The 20,568-nt window shown below is 35.9% G+C and overlaps 1 protein-coding gene across 5 annotated transcripts in view; it reads right to left on the bottom strand.

Annotated features, from left to right (window-relative positions):
* Positions 1–2,529: 2,529 nt before the first annotated feature.
* Positions 2,530–20,568, bottom strand: part of KIDINS220 (kinase D interacting substrate 220) — a 77,615-nt gene continuing 59,576 nt past the window's right edge. For 4 of the 5 annotated variants that reach the window (XM_071548377.1, XM_071548375.1, XM_071548376.1 and 1 more), the window contains 5 exons: positions 17,357–17,467; positions 9,839–9,979; positions 7,959–8,057; positions 6,651–6,899; positions 2,530–4,940 (listed from right to left, as the gene is read on the bottom strand). In XM_071548377.1, coding sequence (XP_071404478.1) covers positions 3,669–4,940; positions 6,651–6,899; positions 7,959–8,057; positions 9,839–9,979; positions 17,357–17,467 — 1,872 coding nt within the window. In that variant the 3' untranslated portion in view covers positions 2,530–3,668. The remainder of the gene's footprint in view (positions 4,941–6,650; positions 6,900–7,958; positions 8,058–9,838; positions 9,980–17,356; positions 17,468–20,568) is intronic. The other variant, XM_071548378.1, reaches the window with a different exon arrangement.

Here is a 20,568-nt window from a genome sequence, read left to right as displayed (position 1 = left end):
AGAGAAACCAGCTATTTTCAGCATGCTGTATAAATCCATCATGTGTCTCAGGGAAGTTTCACAGAGAAAAAAAAATAGGGAAGAAACAAAAACATTAACAGTATTTGAAAAGAAAGCTGAAGAAAGCTAAGGAACTGAAAACTTACCAACATGACATGTATATTCTGTTGCATGGGCTAAAGTCACACAGGCTGATCAGATCCCCCAGTGACCAGGACAGGCACAAAATGAGAACTTTTTTCCAGAATCTTCAAGAATTTTACCAGACCATTATATTGTTGCAAGTTTTACAAGTGGGGTGTAAGAATTTCCCTCTCCCTCTTCCCCTTAAACTGCAATCCTAGAAGAGGCTGGCAAACAGCCGTAAGACTCTCATATAAAACCTGGAATGTAACTTGCATCCAATTTTTCCTTCCAAAACACATTTATTTTCACCCTGCCATGCAAACATATCCAGGCATCATAACAAGAGGACAAGCCAAACTGTGCTCTTAAGATTCAGTTAGGCAAAGTAGTTATGGTTTCAAGTTCCTCTGTGTTCAGCCATCCAAACTTAGAGTGTATGCATAAACTATCATTACAAGAGTTTTGGAAAGTGGTGAATACCAGAAATAAGTTTGCAGTTGCCTTATTGTTTTATACTCTTCATTCATTTCCATTCTCCATGGAACTCTTGGGTTCCATGACTCCCACAAGTCACAAAGCTAACATTTAATATTTCAACACTGGAAATTGTTTATGGTTTCTTAACTCCAAGAATTGTGCAACAAATTAAGCAAGCAAGTAACCATAGAAACTGTGGTAGAGAAAAAACTAGTTACAGCTAGGAAACTGCAGAGTATTTTTAATTCTTGCAAATGTTATTCTGTCATATTCTACATGTGAAAAAATCATTTAACATTTACAGTAACTAACATATATTTCTTATTTACTAAAAGACTTTTTTACTACTGTAAGTAGTAAGTACTCCATTCCTCTCTCTTTTCTCCTCTCTCCTATCATAGTACAACACTTTCTTCTGTTAGTTTATGAACACCTGTATAAAAAAATTTTTCAAGGTTCTTCAATTGAGAAGAAAAATGCACTCTGTCCAGTTATTTTTATGCAAGTAAATTCTAAAAGTCACTTATGTTTACTGTCCTGTTAAAAAACAGCTTTTGTGGCATATTGTCCTTAAATTGGCTATGGAGGATTCGTATTTTCCTGATTCTAGTCACTTGGCTAGGAAGGCATTAAATAAGTCAGTGAACACATCTGATGGTATAAACTGCAGTCTGCATTACTATATGATGCAGCTGAAGCAGTTCAATGAAACAGGAATGAACTGCTGTTTGGAAATGAAATTATTTTAGATACCCACATCCCATGTGTGACATGGGTCAACATACCCAAAGGGAGTATTACATTAAGTCCTGGGCTATCTTACACTGACACTTTGTAACTACTGTTTCTTAGTGCTGGTATGGAATTACACTGGTGTTAGTGAACACAAGATAAAAACACTGATGTTTTCTACTCAACTGCCTATTTCATCCCAATGTTGGTACTTCATGAAGAGCTGAAAACTTTCAGGGAGAAAAAATTACCTCAAAACCATATGGAAATTTGTAATTTATCCATTTGGATTACTTAAGGACTTAAACAGACAAAAATATTTTAAATAATTGGTATCTTTCATAAATACTGTGAATATGTCTAAACGAAGACGGCTACACTTGTCTTCTCTCACAAAACAATGCTTTTAAGTATCTCTCTGTAAAAAGCATTTATACCCCAAAAATTTCTGAAAGTGGAGCAATGCACTTTTGATAGGAAGAACTCAACCCAAAAAACTGTTCCCAAAATTTGGCAAAACATGAAGGCACACAGGCTTTGGGGACCCTTATTTTGTTTTGGGAGGTGTTTTGGTTAAACTCTTAATATAGTAGATAGAGATGTGCACACAAGTTTCCAGTACTTCTGTAACACTCTGTTGAGTAACTTGTAATTCAAGAAAATAACACACCAATTCAACAGAATCAAAAAATGTACAGATCACATCTCCAGTCCTGTAAGTACAAGACATCCATGGAATGAAAAAATCGAGAGCCTGGATAAAGCCAGTTTTTCTGTTGACTCTGGCACAGAAATGCATCCTCTTGATTTGGATAACAAAGGCCGAGACCACGTGGTCCCTGGGGAAGCATCTGGTTGGAGATGCACTGGGACACAAACAAAGCTGCAGCAGAGCTACCAGCACACTGACTGCCACCACCAGCAGCATTACTGCTCTGGACTAGTGGGAGGGAGGTGGCCACTTCTCCGCAGCTCACAGCACCTCATTTAGAAATGTCTGCTTGGGCAATTTCATCTATCAAATGTGGGTTTATACTTAATGCTTACTTAGTATGTAATACTAATGATATTGTTTCAATGCATTTTTAAAAATTAAATCTGTGAAGTACTTTAACCAAAACAACATGGACGTAACATTTTTATCAAGTGAAGAAACAAAATACTGCAAATAAAAAGGAATTTGGACACAAGCCCAACATGCCAATTTATTTATTTTCTTTCTACTAGCAGACTCTAGTTTGAACAATTCTTCCTCAAAACCATGCAGATTTCACTGGACAGTACAAGCATTTGCTACAACATCATTCAGGTACATTACTTAAGATGATAAAAAAAATTTCAAACACTGTACTTCCGAAGTAAAGAAGCTGGTGTACAGCTTTGACAAGATTCCAAAGAGTTTGTATTAGTTTTAGAATGGCAAACATTGCTTATTTTTCTTTAAATAACCAAATTATAAGTACTGTACCAAGGAAAAACCACGCACAGCTACAAATGCTTCATAAATTCAGACATCGTATTCATACTTTATCCTCACAATATTTTAATGTAGCTCAGGTGGTTGAATCCATGGAGACCATCTATTTAGTGACTGTAAAATTACATACCTATAATGAATAATGGATCCACCAAGTCAATGATAAGGTATCACCTTATAAATAACTGCCAATTCCAGTGACACATCAAGACAACGTTCCTTACAAACCCTATCACCACTCTACCCAAAGTTCACAAAGTCAACAGCAATTACTGAGCATACAAAGAGTAAAAGCATACATATAGCCAAACAAGTATCTTAACACTCAAATTTCAACATATGTAATGTATGTTGCACACATTAATCCACAAATTAATGCAAAGTTTGGTAAGGGTGTCACAGGTTGTGATACTGAACCATTCTGGCATCTCGTACATCAAATGGCAAGAATGGACAGAATTAACTTTACTTGTGAGTACACTGAATTAACTGGAATGTTTAGAAGGGATAAATAATATATATCCCAAGAGAAAACTAAAATCACATCATAATTTTCATAATTAAACCACACTTAACTTCTGTAACATCTGCCCCTGACCAAACCTTTGCACAATGTCTTAACAAAGAACTTGTTTTCCATGCTGACAAGTATGGGTTTTATAAGTGGGGAAGGTCTGAAGTAGTTTGCTTCTTGTAAAAATTACTCCTCCTCTCCAAGACAATGACTGAAAATAATCTAGACCATCTATTACAGCACTGAAAGCTCAAACTACAAAGCTTAATGTAACCACAGACTGACAAAGAATTCCAAGTAAGTTACAATTCATGGACATACTCTTTTTAACCTGTCTGGTTTTTACAGGATACTTTCTCTCTCCTCTCCAAAACCAGCCCCCTCTGAGCCTGCAACGGTGTGGAGCTCTGATGCATCTTCTGAAAGCCTGGTGTAACTGGAGAGCTGGCTCCGCTTCTGAGCAACCGCCTTCAGGTTCTCATTCTGAACTGCAGTCGAATTGGAACCTGAGCCAGGGTGCAGGGTTATTTGAGAGGGATCTCTGATACCTTGTATTTCTTCAAAATTTTGATTAGCTCGATTGCTTGGAGCACTGTTGTTATTTAAGGTGACTGTACTAGGGGTTCTGTTTAAATTATAGACTTTCTGGCAAGCTGGCCAGTTCTCTTCAGGGCTACTTGCTATCAGGCTGCTTTCAGAAGGGCTTTTCTTATCTTCTGAGCAAATAGACATACGAACCACCGCTGGATCTTGAAGGCCACTAAGGCTGTGTGGAATTCCTCTCTTTGCACTGTGACTGTCGTCTTCAAGCTCAATGAGATTTGCCTTTTCAAGCTGTGAATCGTCTGCTCCTTCATTATGGAGGGAATGATTTGGAGAACTTTCGTTGGATCTTACACCAGAGTCAGATGAATCTTTCTTATCCAAAAGGGCATCTGTCAAATACTCCTTTGCTTTGATGAAGGTTCTAATAGGTTCAGAACCATGTTCTGGAGATTTGGGCTGCTTCTCTATTTTGATATCTGTTTTCTTATCTTTACCTTCCTTAAGAAGAGGAGTATTATCTGATTCCTCAGTTCCGGACTCATCTTCATCACTGGGAAGTTTCTGGTACCGGAGAGTAACTCCCTTAAGCTTTAAATCTGCAGCCTGGAAGATGCTTGTTCTTTCTGAAGACTTCTTTCCTGGAAGAAGCTTGGAACCAGACTGATCAGATTTTTCATCTTCTTCAGTTATAGGATCCAAAGGAGATGCATCGTTAGTAGAAACACCTGAAGTACTGTAATCAACAACATCATTCCTCTTCAGCAAGAAGGACTTTCTCCCATCGTCTTGTTTCTGTTCACCATCTTTTCCTTTTTCCTGTTCTGCACTGGAGTGCAAGGAACCCCCTGATGTACTCTGCCCCATGTAGAAAGCACTTGAGCTATGAGGGGAAGACCTCCCACTTACTGTGGTGGAATTGGCACCTCCTTCTAACTGTGACATCTGAGCAATATACTCTCTATATGCATCTCTGTACTCTGCCTGCACCTTGTCAGTAAGCTTTGATATTTCAATACTAGAATCTTGAGAGTTAAGACTTGAAAGACTTGGAGTTCTACGTGTTTGTGACTGGAAAAAAAAAGGAGAGAGAGATAACAGTTAAATGAACTATTTATTTTTACTTCTACTGATCTTAAACGAACTCAGAGCATTAAGTATGTGCTTCAATTATTCTTTTTGTTGTTGCAAATAGATTATGTAAGTGAAATTGTCAATGCTATAATTAAAATATGCTTACTATAATCATATATATGCAATCACACACACATACTAAACTTACAAATTCTTATTGTTGGTCCCCATAATGGAAAATTTCCACAAAACAAGCATTTTACACAGTGCATTTGAGGCTAAGTCTTTTGAGTATGTCATTATAGGAATTGAATTTTTATGTCAAAATGGGTTTTTCTAATACATTTTAGTACATTTTCAAAATTAGCATTCTATATTAGAAAGACAGCAAGAATTCATCTAAATGTTGAACATCTCTCAAAAACATTTTTGAAAGACCCTTAGCCTATATACTTCAATATATCCTGGCAAAATGCCATTGCATATAGCTGTTTTCAGAAAAATCAGTTTTCTGGCAAACATATCCCTCTTTTCTCTCACCTCTGCTTTTAGAATTTGTCTTTATTTCTCGTTACCCTATTCCAATTTGACTGTTAATAAATTAAACTAATTTCCCCAAGAATTTTTGACCATAACAGTCACAGGTGAGTGATCTCTCCCTGCCCTTATTGCAACCCACGAGACTTTCACTGTATTTTCTCTCCCCTGCCCAGCTGAGGGCAGTGATGGAGCAGTTTTGGTGCACACTTGGCATCCAGCCAGGGTCAACCAGCACAACAGAGAAGCAGCAATTTAACTTTTAATTCGTATTGACTTAAAAAAAAAATTCCAACAGGTCAATTCTAAAGTTTTCTTAAGGACAAACTCCCCTTTTCACTCCTTTGGTTCAACTTCAGGTAACTGGGCATCAGAAGCACTATTTATTTGAACGTAACAATTGTGAGTAATGCCAATTTGGTTTGGAAAAACATATATTGATAGTCTGTTGCTGGAAATAGGAAGTAAGGGTACTCAAGATTCTACACTCACAGGCATGCACATATTCAGAGGTATCTGGGATAGAAATCTATCTCTGGGATATATATCCCAAATCTATCTTCATGGACAGTTCTGATTATTAAAAACATCACCTATAGTTAGTAACTTGGGGTATCCTCCTATTTTGATGCACCTTCGAGAATTTTTAATTTAATTCCAGAGATGAAAAAACTGCTAAAATGTTTGGGTTTGTGGGAGGTTTTTGTTTGCTTGTTGTTTTTTTTTTAAGTCTAGCCACTCTTTAGCTACTAACTGATTTGTCTTATTTCTTAAAGGCAGATAAATCAGGTGATTTCATAAGATACATACAAAAACTCACCACAACCTATGGCAGAAACCATAGTTAGAGGATGATGTCAGCTCTTGAGTCTATGAATAGGTTATGCATTGTCAGGACAAGGCTCTGATGTCATGGAGCACTGTAGGTGTCCGTTTCAAAGAAACCTAACAAATACATCTGTAATCCTTTGAATGGTCTAACATCTAGCTAGCACTTAACTAAAATATTTCATACACAAAACCTGAATACTGTGATAAACAGAAGTCTTGCATGACACCACCCTAAGCTAGATGAGAAAACAAACCATGACAGCTTTCATTTTTTTGTCATGAAGAGTGATTACTGGAACATACAGATAAGCAAGCCAAATACATTTCTCTATTAAATACCTGCCAACTTAAGTTACTATGGCGTGGAGGAGCTTCATCAAGACCAATTGTGTTGAGTTCTTCAAAGCTGAAGTTAAGTGTGTAGGGAGCTTGACCAGCAAGACCCGTCAGCTCAGTGTGAGGCAACTCAGTGTTATGCCCAGGACGGCGAGCAAGTTCACTGTGAGGAACCGCAGTTGTAACGTGCTCTGTTGCTCCACGAGCATCTTCCTGAGCAGCCTGATTTTCTGAATTTCTCATTTCAAGTATCTTAACACACAAAAAGAGACAGTTTAAATGTGATTATATAAATAGAAGTAGTTCTCAAAATTGATAAACAAGAATTCTATTAAAAATAAGAGCGAGGTTGTGACCATGGAAAAGTACAAAGAAAAATCTGTTCACAGATGTAGTGCATTCATTGTCTTTACTGCAAATCACATATTTAATATTTTTTTGTATTTACAAACTATTAATGCTCAGACCCTTGAAAGAACTGAAGCCACAAAAACATCTGAAGTCTTGTTAAACTAGTAAGTGGTAAGCTATACGTTTCAAAGCAAAACTGAACACATCTTATCTAACAATAAATCTCATTGTGTAATTCTCAGTGTTTTCAAGACTGACTTAGCAGTTGAGAGACATACTGTTGTTTTCAGAAAGAAAACTGGCAAGTCTAAAAATACTTTAGAGAAAACACAGTTCTCTGCGATGCGTAACCCTCCCTATAACACTGTCATTTAACTCTCAGACTGGGAGGAGAGAAATGGGGGAAATTAAATATATGTATGTTTCAATAACCATGCAGTGCATCATTCTTGTATTACACAAGCATGTGTCAATTGAATACTGTACATTTATCTTACTGGCCTGATTTTTAGCTCAAGTTCCTTTAAAAATTACCTTATGCAACTGTGGACTACACATCTCTAACAGCCTGGCTGCCCAATTCCCTGCACATATTATTACACATACTTTGAACTCCCAAGTTACTTTTAACAGAAGGACAGAGGTTTCAAAAATTGTTAAGTTCTGACCATTTCATTAAAATAGGCAAATTTGAAAGGTGATCCCATCCAGGGAAAAACTGATCCTTGAAAAAGAGGAGGCAAAACTTCAGAGTTCACTATCAACTAAGATGCAAATCTATAGAGAACCACTTGTTAGTGCTCAAGACAAAAAGACAAAGTAACTAAATAATAGTTGTGTGCATGTTTTAAGACAATACTTAAAAACTGAAAGGTGATGACAAGAAAGCAACCAGAAAAAAAACCTCATATTGAAAAAGACTAATTTATGATGGCCCAAACACTGAGCAGAAAGTCTTACCATGCTCCTGAACAAGTGCCAGTCACCAAAATTCATATTCATTTCTTTTTTCAGTTCATCAATATTGCACTGAGCCAAGACACGGCCATTTATATTTGCCTGAAACAATAAAACTAAATAATGTAAATTACAGATACAAGACCTATGGCATGGCAGTAACAAACTAAAAGGTAATTAAAATTGGATGCAGACTAGTGAAATTCCCCAATGTCACTCTTATGTCCAATTCTATATAATAACCATGTGGGTTTTTTTATAAAATTGTATTTACTGATGATTGCTGATGGACGAGAACCACCTACATGTCATGGAAAAAATGGAAATTTAAATAATAATATAAATGTATACCAAAAATCTGTATATGAAAGGCAATATGATTGTATTCTATAAACAGATGTAAGGAAACAACACATAAAGTGGTAGAAAACTTCAGAAATAAAAAAAAGACATTAACCTGCCTAAACTTCTCTGACCAGAACAGAAGGGAACTGCAGACGCCCAAGCAACTGAAGATAATCAGACAATGATGTCCCAGGCATCATCTAGCACCTGGCTTGAGGCATCCAAGATAATGGACTGCCTTCTATCCCATTCCCTCTCAGCATAATACAGACTTGCATTCCTCCCATTACCAGGAACACTGAGGGACAGAAGATCAGACTTCTTTCTAATTTTCATCATTAACTAGAGATTAACACAGAAGTTTCTGAACAACATCTATACTCCAGAAAGGTGGTTCCTCACATTAGGCATGTTTATATAGTGCTTAACTTCCAAAAGCACCAAATTCAATACAGAACCATTTCCACTGCATAACAATGAGAGGTCCTTCTCTCTATCCCACATATCATTGGATGGACAGAATGTAAAAAGAGGAACCATGTCTTAGGAGAGCAGCCAGGAAATGGGCGACCCAAGCTGAGAGCTTTGCTCATCCTGAGGGATGTCAGTGGTTTTGTTCTCGTATCCATCAAACCACTAAAAAGAACAGGCTGAGCCATTTTCATCCTCCTTTTTTACAGTAAGAAGTGCAAGAATAAAAATGAGAGGAACCTCGTTATAGGTAACTCATGAGCATTCTTTTTGCACTCTAAAGCAATGGAAGGAACTGAAATTTTTGCAGCTACACCTAATGACTTGCAATCTAACATCCTACTTCTTGCTTTAAGCAACTTCCCTAATGCTTCCTATGAAAAACCTGCCTTAATCCTTGAATCAACAGCCTTCCTGTATTCGTGAAGATATGACAGGTTCCAGGACAAAGCAAGCTCAGCAAAAACACTCACTGATGACAACCTTTATATTTTCCCTTATTTCGGTGTAAGAGGAGCACAAAGAACAGTGAAAAAAAGTAATAAAGGAAAAAATTATTCTGTGCTAATGTATCTATCAGAGAAAAAGAGCAGTAGCAGAAAAACATACAGTGGCCTTTTTCTGAAGCAAATAGATATGGACTGTGATAAAGAAATGGAGCCATCTTCACCATTCATTTACAACAGATCTGCCAATTTCTCACACAGAGTGAAAAGGGATGTTGCTACCTGGAGATAGAACACATTTGCAACCTTTTTTATCTATTTATTATACATGGCAATTTTGAAAACGTTTTCCTTGCTTCTTTTCTCAAAATAGCCAGTCTCATCAGCATTTATATTTCTGACTATTTTTTTTCTTTTTTTGACACAGAGCATTTTCTCTGAAAATTAAATGCTTGTATTAAAACGTCCTCCAAACTTGGCATGCACAGAATTTAGGTTGTTGTTTTGACATCTGATGTGTTTCAATAAACATTTTCAGGAAGACAGGTCACTAAATATTTTGTTTTCCCCAGGTAGCTTCAAGTTTAAGTACTAAATACATTAATGCAATGCTGCTGATACCTTTTTTATTGTTGCAGAGTACTGAGGTAACATGCTCTGCTCCAGACCATCTATCTGCTTTAGCTTCTCACACACAGCTTCCACACTCATTGTGCTCAGAGACACGTGTGATCCTCCTGCAGCTGATCCTGCTCCTGCTCCCTGTAACATGAGAAATGTGCACATAAGACTAGTTCAAGCACTCAGTACACCCAGAATTTCACAATACACACTAACACAAATCAAGCTGTGTTCCACTACATTTTAAAATTAAGAGATGAGAATAAGAATGCACAGGCATTTTTAATGGCTATCAGAATGTCTATTTCTTGGGAAACATTTATTATGGTTATTTATATGAGAAAAATCCCAGCATTTTGTGTCCTGCCTCTGTGAAAAAATAACTCTCTTAAATGATGTTAAGAAAAAACCCCATAAAAATCAGAAATATTAATTAAGGGTTAATCAATATAAAATGCATCTTCACTCACAAGTTTCCCTTATTTTAGTAGTTAGTTTTGTTCTAGGATGTTTTGGTTTTTTCAAATAATGCAGATACAACTCAGATTTTCCTGTTTTAAAAACTCCTGGTTTAGTATTAGACAAAGATGACCTAAAACATAACACCTCAATTACTTGGATTCATTGGGTAATTTTAGCAACATCCATCCATTTTCCAGAGGTTCCTTTAGCTCCATTTATGCCAGATCAGCCCTGTGTACCACAGTACAGAAACATCAGCACTGCAACTGCCCTCCAAGACTCTACAAGGATGCTTCATGCATCGCAAACTTTGGCAAGATTTAGGTAGAAATTATTTATGATTTAGCACTGAAACACAGAAGTTGTCCCATTAATGCTGCCAGCTTCTGGGAATTTCAAAGACAGGGTGGAAACCCAAACCAAATGCATCTGCAGGTAGTCACCCTACTAAGAGAGTATGTTCTAAAAAACCCAAAATCCTCCCTGGATGGGGGCCTGTGCACAGTTACACTCGTGATTCCAAATTCCTAAAAGCAAAATCAGAACCAGTTCTATCAGCTACAAAATGCTCCCTGTGTACGTACAGAGATGCATATCTGTGCATCTCCTCCTGGGAGGGACATTGTTGCATCCTCTCTCTTTTCTGAACATTCTGAAGTTTTGGGTTCAGCACTGCAGACCATGCACCAAACAGTTAATTTTGAGAGGATGCAAAAGAACTTCTAAAGCTTCTGAGCTTGTCTTGACATGCATAAACCCTGGGACGTGAAAGTGCATTTTGACTATTCCGAGTTCAGTTATTCAAGTCTTATTATACTCAAATCACCAATGAAGACTGATTTTATAATTGCAATACTTCCCCCCCATTTTTATTTACTTCAAAGTTGTTTAATATTTTAGAATTAATATAAATTAATAGATCGAAATATATTGCTTATGAAAACCAATGATTATCACAGAGAATGCCACTAACCATATCTGAATTATCTAAAGCAAGATATTTACAGAGAATTTATTTAACTAGCAATTCCACAGCAGCAATCCAAATCCCCATTATTTCTGACATATTGTTATCAAAGATATGCCGATATGGGAAGGTAAGCATGCTCCCCACCTAAGCTACTCTGAGTTTCAAAGTTCAGATGCTATTACATGTAATTCTCCCAAAGTTCTCTGCCAGATGTGCTTGAAATGGACTTAAAAATGGCTCACTATCAACCCCATTCAGCAACACCAGAGGAGGTTGTGGGGGATTTCATCCTGGTGGTTCACACACTTGCCTTGAAACAACTGGGACACTGATCTTTGTTCTTCTGCCATTTTACTTTCTTTTTTTCTTTCTTTCTATCTATCTTTCTATCTATCTATCTATCTATCTATCTATCTATCTATCTATCTATCTATCTATCTATCTTTAGTGTGACATCAACTGGATACTATACAAACAAAAGATATACCCCATTTTCTGGGAAGGCTGCCTATCTGAATTATTGCATAAAAATTAGACATTCTAATTCCACTCCAGTCCAGGCTCTTAAGCAAGGGCTTGGTATTCCTTCTGAGGACAAGACAGCTGTTTTTCAGATTCTGCAATGTCTGCCTAATTAGGTGCCTACAATACCTAATTAATTATCATATAGGCATCCAAAGGATAAATTTTAGGTCTTAATTTAGTCTGATTTTTAGCACATCTAAAATCTATATCCTGTTAAGGATATAAGTCAACTATCCAATTGATGAAGATGACAGGATGAAGCTTCACCCATAAACTATTTATCATATACTTTTGTGAACATCTTTATTCTTTCCTCTTATAAAAAATCACTGTTTCTTTTTTCAGTTTTCAGCTTTTCTTCAGAATATTGGATTTGTCCATTATTTCCACATAAACACACTATTTACCATGGGCATGAGTTAGATAATACACCAGTGAAGATATTAATTTAATTCAAATCTTAATTATTTTTTGAAAGAAAGCTTACCAATTAAAAGAAAAGAGATCATTGCAGCAAAAATTACATTGCAACACTACTAAAATAAATGATTCCTAAGCAATGTATGTAAGCAATTGCCTTTGTTCTCAAAATCTATTAACTACATTTATGTTATATCCAAAAATAAATGAAGTTATAAACAATTCTAATTTAACAGTTCTCCTTCAGATCAAAATATTTTTTTAGCAATCAAGAACAAGCCATTCTTTCTGCATGCATTAAGACTTAGTTTAGAAACTTTGCTCTCTGTGTATAAAAAAATACATAAAAGCGCTAAAATATTTAGACTATTTTTGTTAAAGTGTGAACTGTTTGAAATAGAGGCACATTAATCCAAATCATTCTTTATGAAAAGCACTCTCTGAAGAATAAGTAATGTAATAGCTTTAGGGATATTGTCATCATGTAAGTGAATTAAAACTGTACTTAAACTGACACATTTTTCAGCCTTAGTGGTTTTGTTAGAGATGCTTAGAGAACATTAGTCTGAAAAGTATTTGCCATGCAAAAGCTAAAAGCAGCTTGTCAAAACAAACCTCAAGGCTAGTAATGAGCATTAGTTTACAGACAGCCCAGCATGAAGCACCAGTATGAGCTGCTGGAATGGCTCTGAAACAAGTGAATGATAATTCACAGAAAGTGGCTGTACCTGTCTGTCTTTGTTTAACCCAGACTTACACAGCTTTGAGAAAAGGACAAAACAGAATTAAAAGAAACAACAGCTTAAAGGGACATGACAAAGGTTGAAGGTACAGACAACATGCTTTGAGGTAAACAGGAAATCAGTGTTAGAACAGAAACAGGGTATTTTCATAAAGTGATGAAACTTTTAAGACAGATCTTCACAATACACACTTAGCATATGCTATACAAATACTGTCTTCCAATGAGCAGACTACTTGGTTTTGCACTTGTGTAAAAAAAGCAACACTTGATACATTTTGTTTTGTATAAAAGTTTTATATTATGTTTCTGATGGAAAATCCTGCTTTTAATAAAACATTCTCCTGCCATTTCAAGATCATGTTATTCCACTGATGTAGCTCAAAAAACTTTTAAAGCTTCTACCTAACCCAACCTGCCCACTCCCCTTGCCCCCACCTCAAAAAAAAAAAAAAAAGGCAACCACTCCCCCCACCCCCCCAGAACTGAAAAGTTATTTTTTATGAGAACAAATATTCAAAGCACAAAAATGCTACATAAAAGCACTGGAAAATCCATAAGAAACTCCCATGCCATACATTTTCATTCATGCTCAAACCTTTGAAAAGCACTACCAGTTTCATAAAGAATACTGTATGTTTCTCTATACTACATGCTCTGGGCCATGTTAGTTCTCATTTAAAGCACACATAATACATCTTAAGGGATTATATATTCAGGGCAGTACAAAAAATGTATTTAAACAAACAAAGTAATTATTTTGCAACAAGCTGCATCCTAACAAGCCACAATTAACAATGCAAACTAAAGCACAAATCAAGTTTCTTGCAGATAAGCACTGGCAATGCTAGTTTGAGTTCTAACCTAGTGGGGGATGCTGTGAACCATGCCATGTTACCATTCCATGACCAGTAACACTGCAAATCCACCTACAAACTCTTCAAACGAGCACTCTAGAAGTTTTTGAGTTAATTCAGAAATAAGCATTTGTAGAGTAAAACCTGCAGAAATGCATGTTTGCCTCCATCCCAGATGTCAAAGGCTGTCAAAGATATCTTAAGTCTGTTTTCATTAGTGATTTAAACCATAGATACCATAGAATTTACAATGCACCTTCATGCTGATACAACTAAATAGATGGTGTTTAGTAAACTTACCAGTTTGACCCCTATGTTTGGGTCCGTTCAGCAAAGAACAGTTAACTACAGTCTGAGACAGACAGGTTTTATCACTGTCAACAGAATCCAAATACAGAAGAACAGAAATACAGAAATATAGAAGGTGGGAGTAGGTGTGTCAAATTGTTGATACAGGATGACAGTTTCCAAAATATTCCTGTTTTCTACTAAGTTAACCAAGACTGACACTGATATTATGAGACTAATGATTAGGATCTGAAATTTCAGAACCTGGTCAACTCCAACATCAGACTGACAACAGCAAAGCCTTAACTAGATCACACAACAGCCTCAACTCATGAAATAAGCAGCAATGATCTGTATACAAAAAAAAAATATACTCCTCACTAATCCTGACTGATTTTGTTCCCTGTTACAACTCAAACATCCAAAATAATGATTATTCTCTATTTTACACAGAAGTAAAACTGCAATATTTCTGGCTCCATGCCAGTTGTGCATGAAAAACAGTTTGATTCTACATGCTCCTCTTGTTTTCAATCACCAAAACAATTACACATCTTGATTTTCATTAACTACTTTGTGCAGGGTTTTTAGTTTATTTAATTACTTTGCATGCACCAAACCATTTAATAAGTTGTATCACTTATATGGTAGCAGTGACTCATCAATTAAGAGCTACCTAAATAGCTGGATGAAATTACTGTACCCACCATCTATAGATAATTGTAGCACATAACACAAGTATAATACTGTTTCCTTTCACAGAAAACTCAATAAAGCTGACAAAAGAAGTGCTTTTAGAATAGATAAAACCCTGATAAGGCATTACAGAAAATACCATATCCTGATTACCAACATTCCTGTCAACTACCCAAGAGCCTTTAAAAAAATTCGAAATTTCCGATTTACACCGTAGGTTAAATATTGCTAAGTCTTAGAAAAGTATGTGCTGCACTACACAGATTCAGAATAAATTATACTCAAAACTAGATCGAATAAAATCCTCCATTATCATTATTTCAAATAGTTTCTTTTAAAGGTTTGAACTCCTCTACTTCCTTCCTTATTTAAGGCAATAGATTCTGTAACTTACAGGAATCTTTTCAATGGCTGTTTGGAGCTGGAGCCTGTGTGTGCTTTAAGACACACACTTAGAGCAGCAAGCAGAAAAGTGACCAGGTCCAGGATTGCTGCTGGAACTCATTACCTACTTTGCCCTGAGACTAAATCCCACCTTTGCAGGCTTGTGTCCCTTTTCACACTAACAGAAACACACACTCCAGTCATCACTCTGATACTTTGGAGAAAGTCCTGAATTTTTCTCCTTGCACTGACAAATTGCAAAGGTCTGAGAAGACAACTGGATACTGAGATAAGGAATCAAACACCAGGAAAGCATCAGAATCTCCAAAAATATACAAGGAGAAATTACTCCAAAATCATCCCCTCACACAAGGTAGCTAATGATGTGAGAGACAGAACTTAAGGGTACATTTTCCATTACATCACCCATACATGGCTGCTCCGTGAGAGTTACGTGCAGTTAAAAACAGTTTGGAGTTTGTGCAGGTGGTTTTTTTCATTGCACAACAACAGACATTTTTGCAATGATCTACGAAAATTAAAAATAACTGAGATCAAACTAAAACTGTTGCAAACAACTACTGGTAGCAAATATTAAGAGAATCATGACAGTCATATTAACCTCTTTGTTTTGGTAATAAATCATGATCACAATTAGAGTTAAAACATATTCCATAAAGGTGACATCTTTGTGTGAATACTTAGGATAAACCAAAAACAAGTCATGGAAAAGGCAGCTGTTGGCATTCTGACTCAAGAATAAGCTTATGACCAGCAATTACCAGCTTATGACCAGTTTTCCCCATTTCTATCAGAAGATGCTTTATACAGTGTTACCTGCAATAGCTTTATGTCAGCAACTAAACAAGTAGAGTTCATGGGAGAGAGTTGACTGAAGCAGAAAAACAGTTACTTCTAAAATTTAAGCACTGAATGACCCGCTGTCATTCTTCACTCTTTTTAGCTACCACAACACTCTTTACTGAAAAAGCTCACCACAGCTACTGAGAAAGGCAAGGGGAAAACTACAGGGGAAGAGAGAACATCTTACAGGTGAAATATTAGCTCTTAAATTCATTCACAAACTACATTAGTTTTCAACTACTCTATTTGCCCACCAAAGCCACTGATGCAGTGTTAGTGAACTGCAGTTATGATTAATGCAGACTCATTACTGCTGAAAAAGCTATGAGATGCTAAAATTTCCACACCACATGACTACTCATTTACCATTGAGGGGTCTGTGGGTGAAGGAAGCCCCTCATCAGCATCCTCCTTGATAACATCCTAACAACAACAAAATATTATGATTTGGGTAAAACAATCAAGGGCTCAACAAAAATTATGAAGTAAACAGTGAATGAGAATGATCTCATAATAATACATAACTCAATAAAAACATATTTGTTTTCTTTAAGTGATTAAAGCTTTTACAACCTTTTAACAGCTTGCACATTGTATCAATATCCTAGAATTAAAGTGATGGACAAACAAGGCTTTAACTTTTTTATCTTTCCTTAGTTCATAATTCCATTTGAACAGCCATCTGTCAGCAAAATAAATACTGTTAAATAGGAAATTTATTATTCTATAGGAAGGTAGGAAAGTTTGCTTATTTATTCTTTTCAATGGGTAAAGTTGAATTATATGTACTTGTAAAAACACTTAAGATAAAATGTATTTTGTTTTACATAAATATTTAAAACATTTCTTTTAACATTTTAATCTGACCTTCCAGTTTCTAATATTGGTTATAATATTAAAGGATGTAATTTTATGTTCTATGGATACAACAAAGAATTTGTGACATATTATTAAAAAAAGTAGACTGTAAATTTAAAAGTAGCACTCCTTTGCATACAATATTACACTATCTCAGTTTTGGTACTACAGTACAGTTGGCACTTCATTGAAATATTTTTTTCCTGTATTACAGGTCATTCTCCTTTAATCTTGATACATGGATGTTAGAGTTGGTTTTCTTCTGTAAAGAAATTCTAAAGTTAAAACAAAATACATTTTACATTACACGTTAATAACACCTTTGCTTAAAATATTTATAACATAAAGCTTATACTTGTCTAATAGAGAACCAACATTAATAATCTTTATTTTCATTACTCACTATATTTATTATCTAGGTTAGTATTTGAATTACCCTTCAAAATACTTACTAGGCCATTGTTCTGATCTCTGGACAAACTCGTTTTTAGTGGTGGACGTGAGATGAGATGAGAACTGCCAGGGTAATACCTTGGCATGTAAAGATATGGGGCAAAGAATGGCTATGGAAAAAAAAAAGTGTAACAAAAAAGGGACAAACAATTACACAAATCAAAATGTAATAATAAAATAAAAGTCATTTCAATGAAACACATCCTCCAGTTGAGTTTAATACAGTGAAAAGAGCAATTACTAATAGCTTTCTTTACTTTTTGCATTGAACAGAATTTAACCAAAAGCTCTGGAAGTGAGTTCTTCAAATCCCTTTAGCAACTGACCCCCTTTTATTCTCCTCAGAGCCAACAGGTGCTCTGGCATGGTTTGCTGGAGGGACAGACTTGGAATGGTTTTGGTAGCTACCCTCTAATATCTGATTTGAGTATCACAAAAGGATAATTTAAAGGCAATTCTGGCAATTTCACTCTCTGGCCACCTAATCTCAAAACCAGATGCTCAGTAAAACTTAAAATCATAGACAAGACAACAAAAAGTGTGACACATAAGCATCACTAAAACTTCCCATATTTGTGGCACCCAACCTGAGGGTTTACACAAATGCTAGATTTATAAATCCATAAATAGATTATTATAGCAGACAGTATTTGAGCTTTGTTTTGTTGGAAATATGTTAATATATGTTGTTCAATACAAAGACCATTTTAAAGGACAGTGTCAATTTAGATTTTAGGAAAAGCAGAATTGTAGCACTCATCACTTTCAACTCATTATCCAGGTCTTAATAAAACCCCCCCAAAACATATAAACAAACAAAAACCCCCAAACAAATCATAAAAATCTCAAAACAATGGCTGTATTACAGATTTCTAGATTCCTATACATAGCATTTCTGAAATCGTATTATCCAGCTATTAGGGAGAACATATGATTTGGTTTGTGTTCCTGCACATGACAAGATTCTGACTAGTCTACTGCTAGTCTACTAAATTCAGTAAAGTAATTTTATGATTCAAGGGCCAATCTATGAAGGCGGAGTAAAATTTATTTAAATAATCCACTTTAGATTTGTCAATGAGGACTAAACCACTTCTGTATTCAGGAGCAGCTCTACATGAATTAAGATATTTAATTTCTGAGTGTATCACTTACATAGATGGCATAGGCTACAACTTTGAGCACTTTATGGAAGATAAAAATGGTTCCATATTCTCAGCTGCTAAAGGCAGACTGAACACTTTCACACAAGTATCACAAAAATTTCATACACTCTTCCAACATACAAAGTTGTGCACTGTAACCATTACCCTAAATAGGGAAGTTTAGTTTGGTTTAAATAGGTAGGAGAACCAACACCTAAGCCTTTGCCTAACTGGTTAATATAGAATGATACAGAAAATTCACTGAGTCAAAATTATTCCACTGTCTTAAGTCATATTCTAGAAACAATATGAACTTTTTTTTAAAAGAGAGATTTATTTCCAGAAAATATTCTAGAATAATCTAATGCCTCAGTTTTCCACCAAGAGTTTAAACCATGTGGAAAACGCCCAGGCTGAAATGGTCAGCAATCACACTGCATTCAAGTGCCCAGCTCTCCCTGAAGTGCCTGTTCTCCAACACACACAGCAAGCACCCACTTTGCTGGTTGTGAGACATCCAACTACAAAGCAATGGAAAAAATTTGTCCACTAAGACAATTATTGCACAATTCTTTCATAATTTCTTATCAAGCTTTGAGCCCACTTCAGCTACTCCACTTCTTCCCAAATGTGGGAATAATTCTCCATTATAGGCTTGAACACTACAGACTCAATCTTCATTTGAAATATGATAATAAGGGTATCACAAAAACATGAGATCAATACAAATATCTATCGGGCATCAAGCAGTGTAGAGTTGCTCTTCAAGACTGCACATAGCCTGCAAAACATAGGAGTGGTTATTATTGTTTCAAGATATCAAAGAATTTTCTCCCCTTTTGGAAAAAAAAAGTAGTCACATATCATTAATTCTAGTTCCTACTCAGGAAATCCCAATTAGACTTGCCCACTGCTCTGACCTTCCCTGTAAGAAACAGGATCTCCACAATGATCCATGAGAGCTGCAAATTTCAGAAGCTGACCTTGAACTCAGCTGAATGACCTTGAATTCAGGCCTTTAGACAGTGGTCAACTGCACATGTCAGCATCATACTACATGGAGAGACGGAGTGCAAAGTTGAAGACCTGCTAAATAGGATCATAATCTTTCCTTTACAGCTACCCAGAGGGAGAATGGTGTTTTAAACAAAAAATTTATAGATTATGTCACTGGAAGTTCAATGACCATAACACAGAAGAATCCAAACAACAAAGAAAAAAACATACATAATAAAAAAATGTATTTCCTAAAAATAAAGTGTTTTCCCCAACACCTCAGAGGTTCTTTTCTTAAGCACAAATGAATGCTTAAAGACAACAGGGCAGGAACCATCTATTGGTCAGAATATGACATATATCCCCAGAACTTAGGGTGGTTCCGAATAAAATTCAGCCATTTCCACAGAAGCATTTGAATCCATTGTGTTGAGTTGTATTGGCATCCAAGACCTCTCTTGGAAACTTCTACTGCAGAGTCTATGCTTCAGTTGCTATTCTTTTTTTAAAACACCATTCTTACAAAAACCTGAAAAATGAAATATGATTGAAAATGCTGGAGGAAATAGTCTTTCAGGATGAATTTTCTACTCTTAAAAGGTTCTAATCACTTATCTCAGTATGTGGTGCTCATGACAGTACCTATATGAATCCAAAGTAATTAATACAGTGCTCTTGATAATATGTGTGAAACAATAAAAAAAATGTACTTTAGAAGGGCAGTATAAAATTCTGAAGAGCAAGGCCAAAACTGAAGTATTTCAGTCTTCAGCTGGCAAAAAATAAGCATGTCTCTAAGCCTGTGTATGCATTGAGCACAAATGAACAAATAAACTGATAGTAACAACAGCTTATGACTCATCAGTAATTGTTCCTGTAATGCTTTTTGGAGTCAAAAAATCCATACAGGTTTCAATGGTTTAGCACTCTGACTTTAAACCTTGTCATGTACAGTAACACAAAACAAGACAAAACAGACAGGAAAACAGGGCTTCCAATGAAACACCTACTTTAACAAAGCTGAGCTAGTACCAGCACAAATATTCATGTGACAAGCCTTTAAGAGTGTT

The sequence above is a fragment of the Pithys albifrons genome, chromosome 2, assembly GCF_047495875.1.
Source record: "Pithys albifrons albifrons isolate INPA30051 chromosome 2, PitAlb_v1, whole genome shotgun sequence".
NCBI classification, from domain to species: domain Eukaryota; kingdom Metazoa; phylum Chordata; class Aves; order Passeriformes; family Thamnophilidae; genus Pithys; species Pithys albifrons.
The sequence above is the reverse complement of the archived record's forward strand: the minus strand, read 5'-3'. Positions and strand labels throughout refer to the sequence as shown.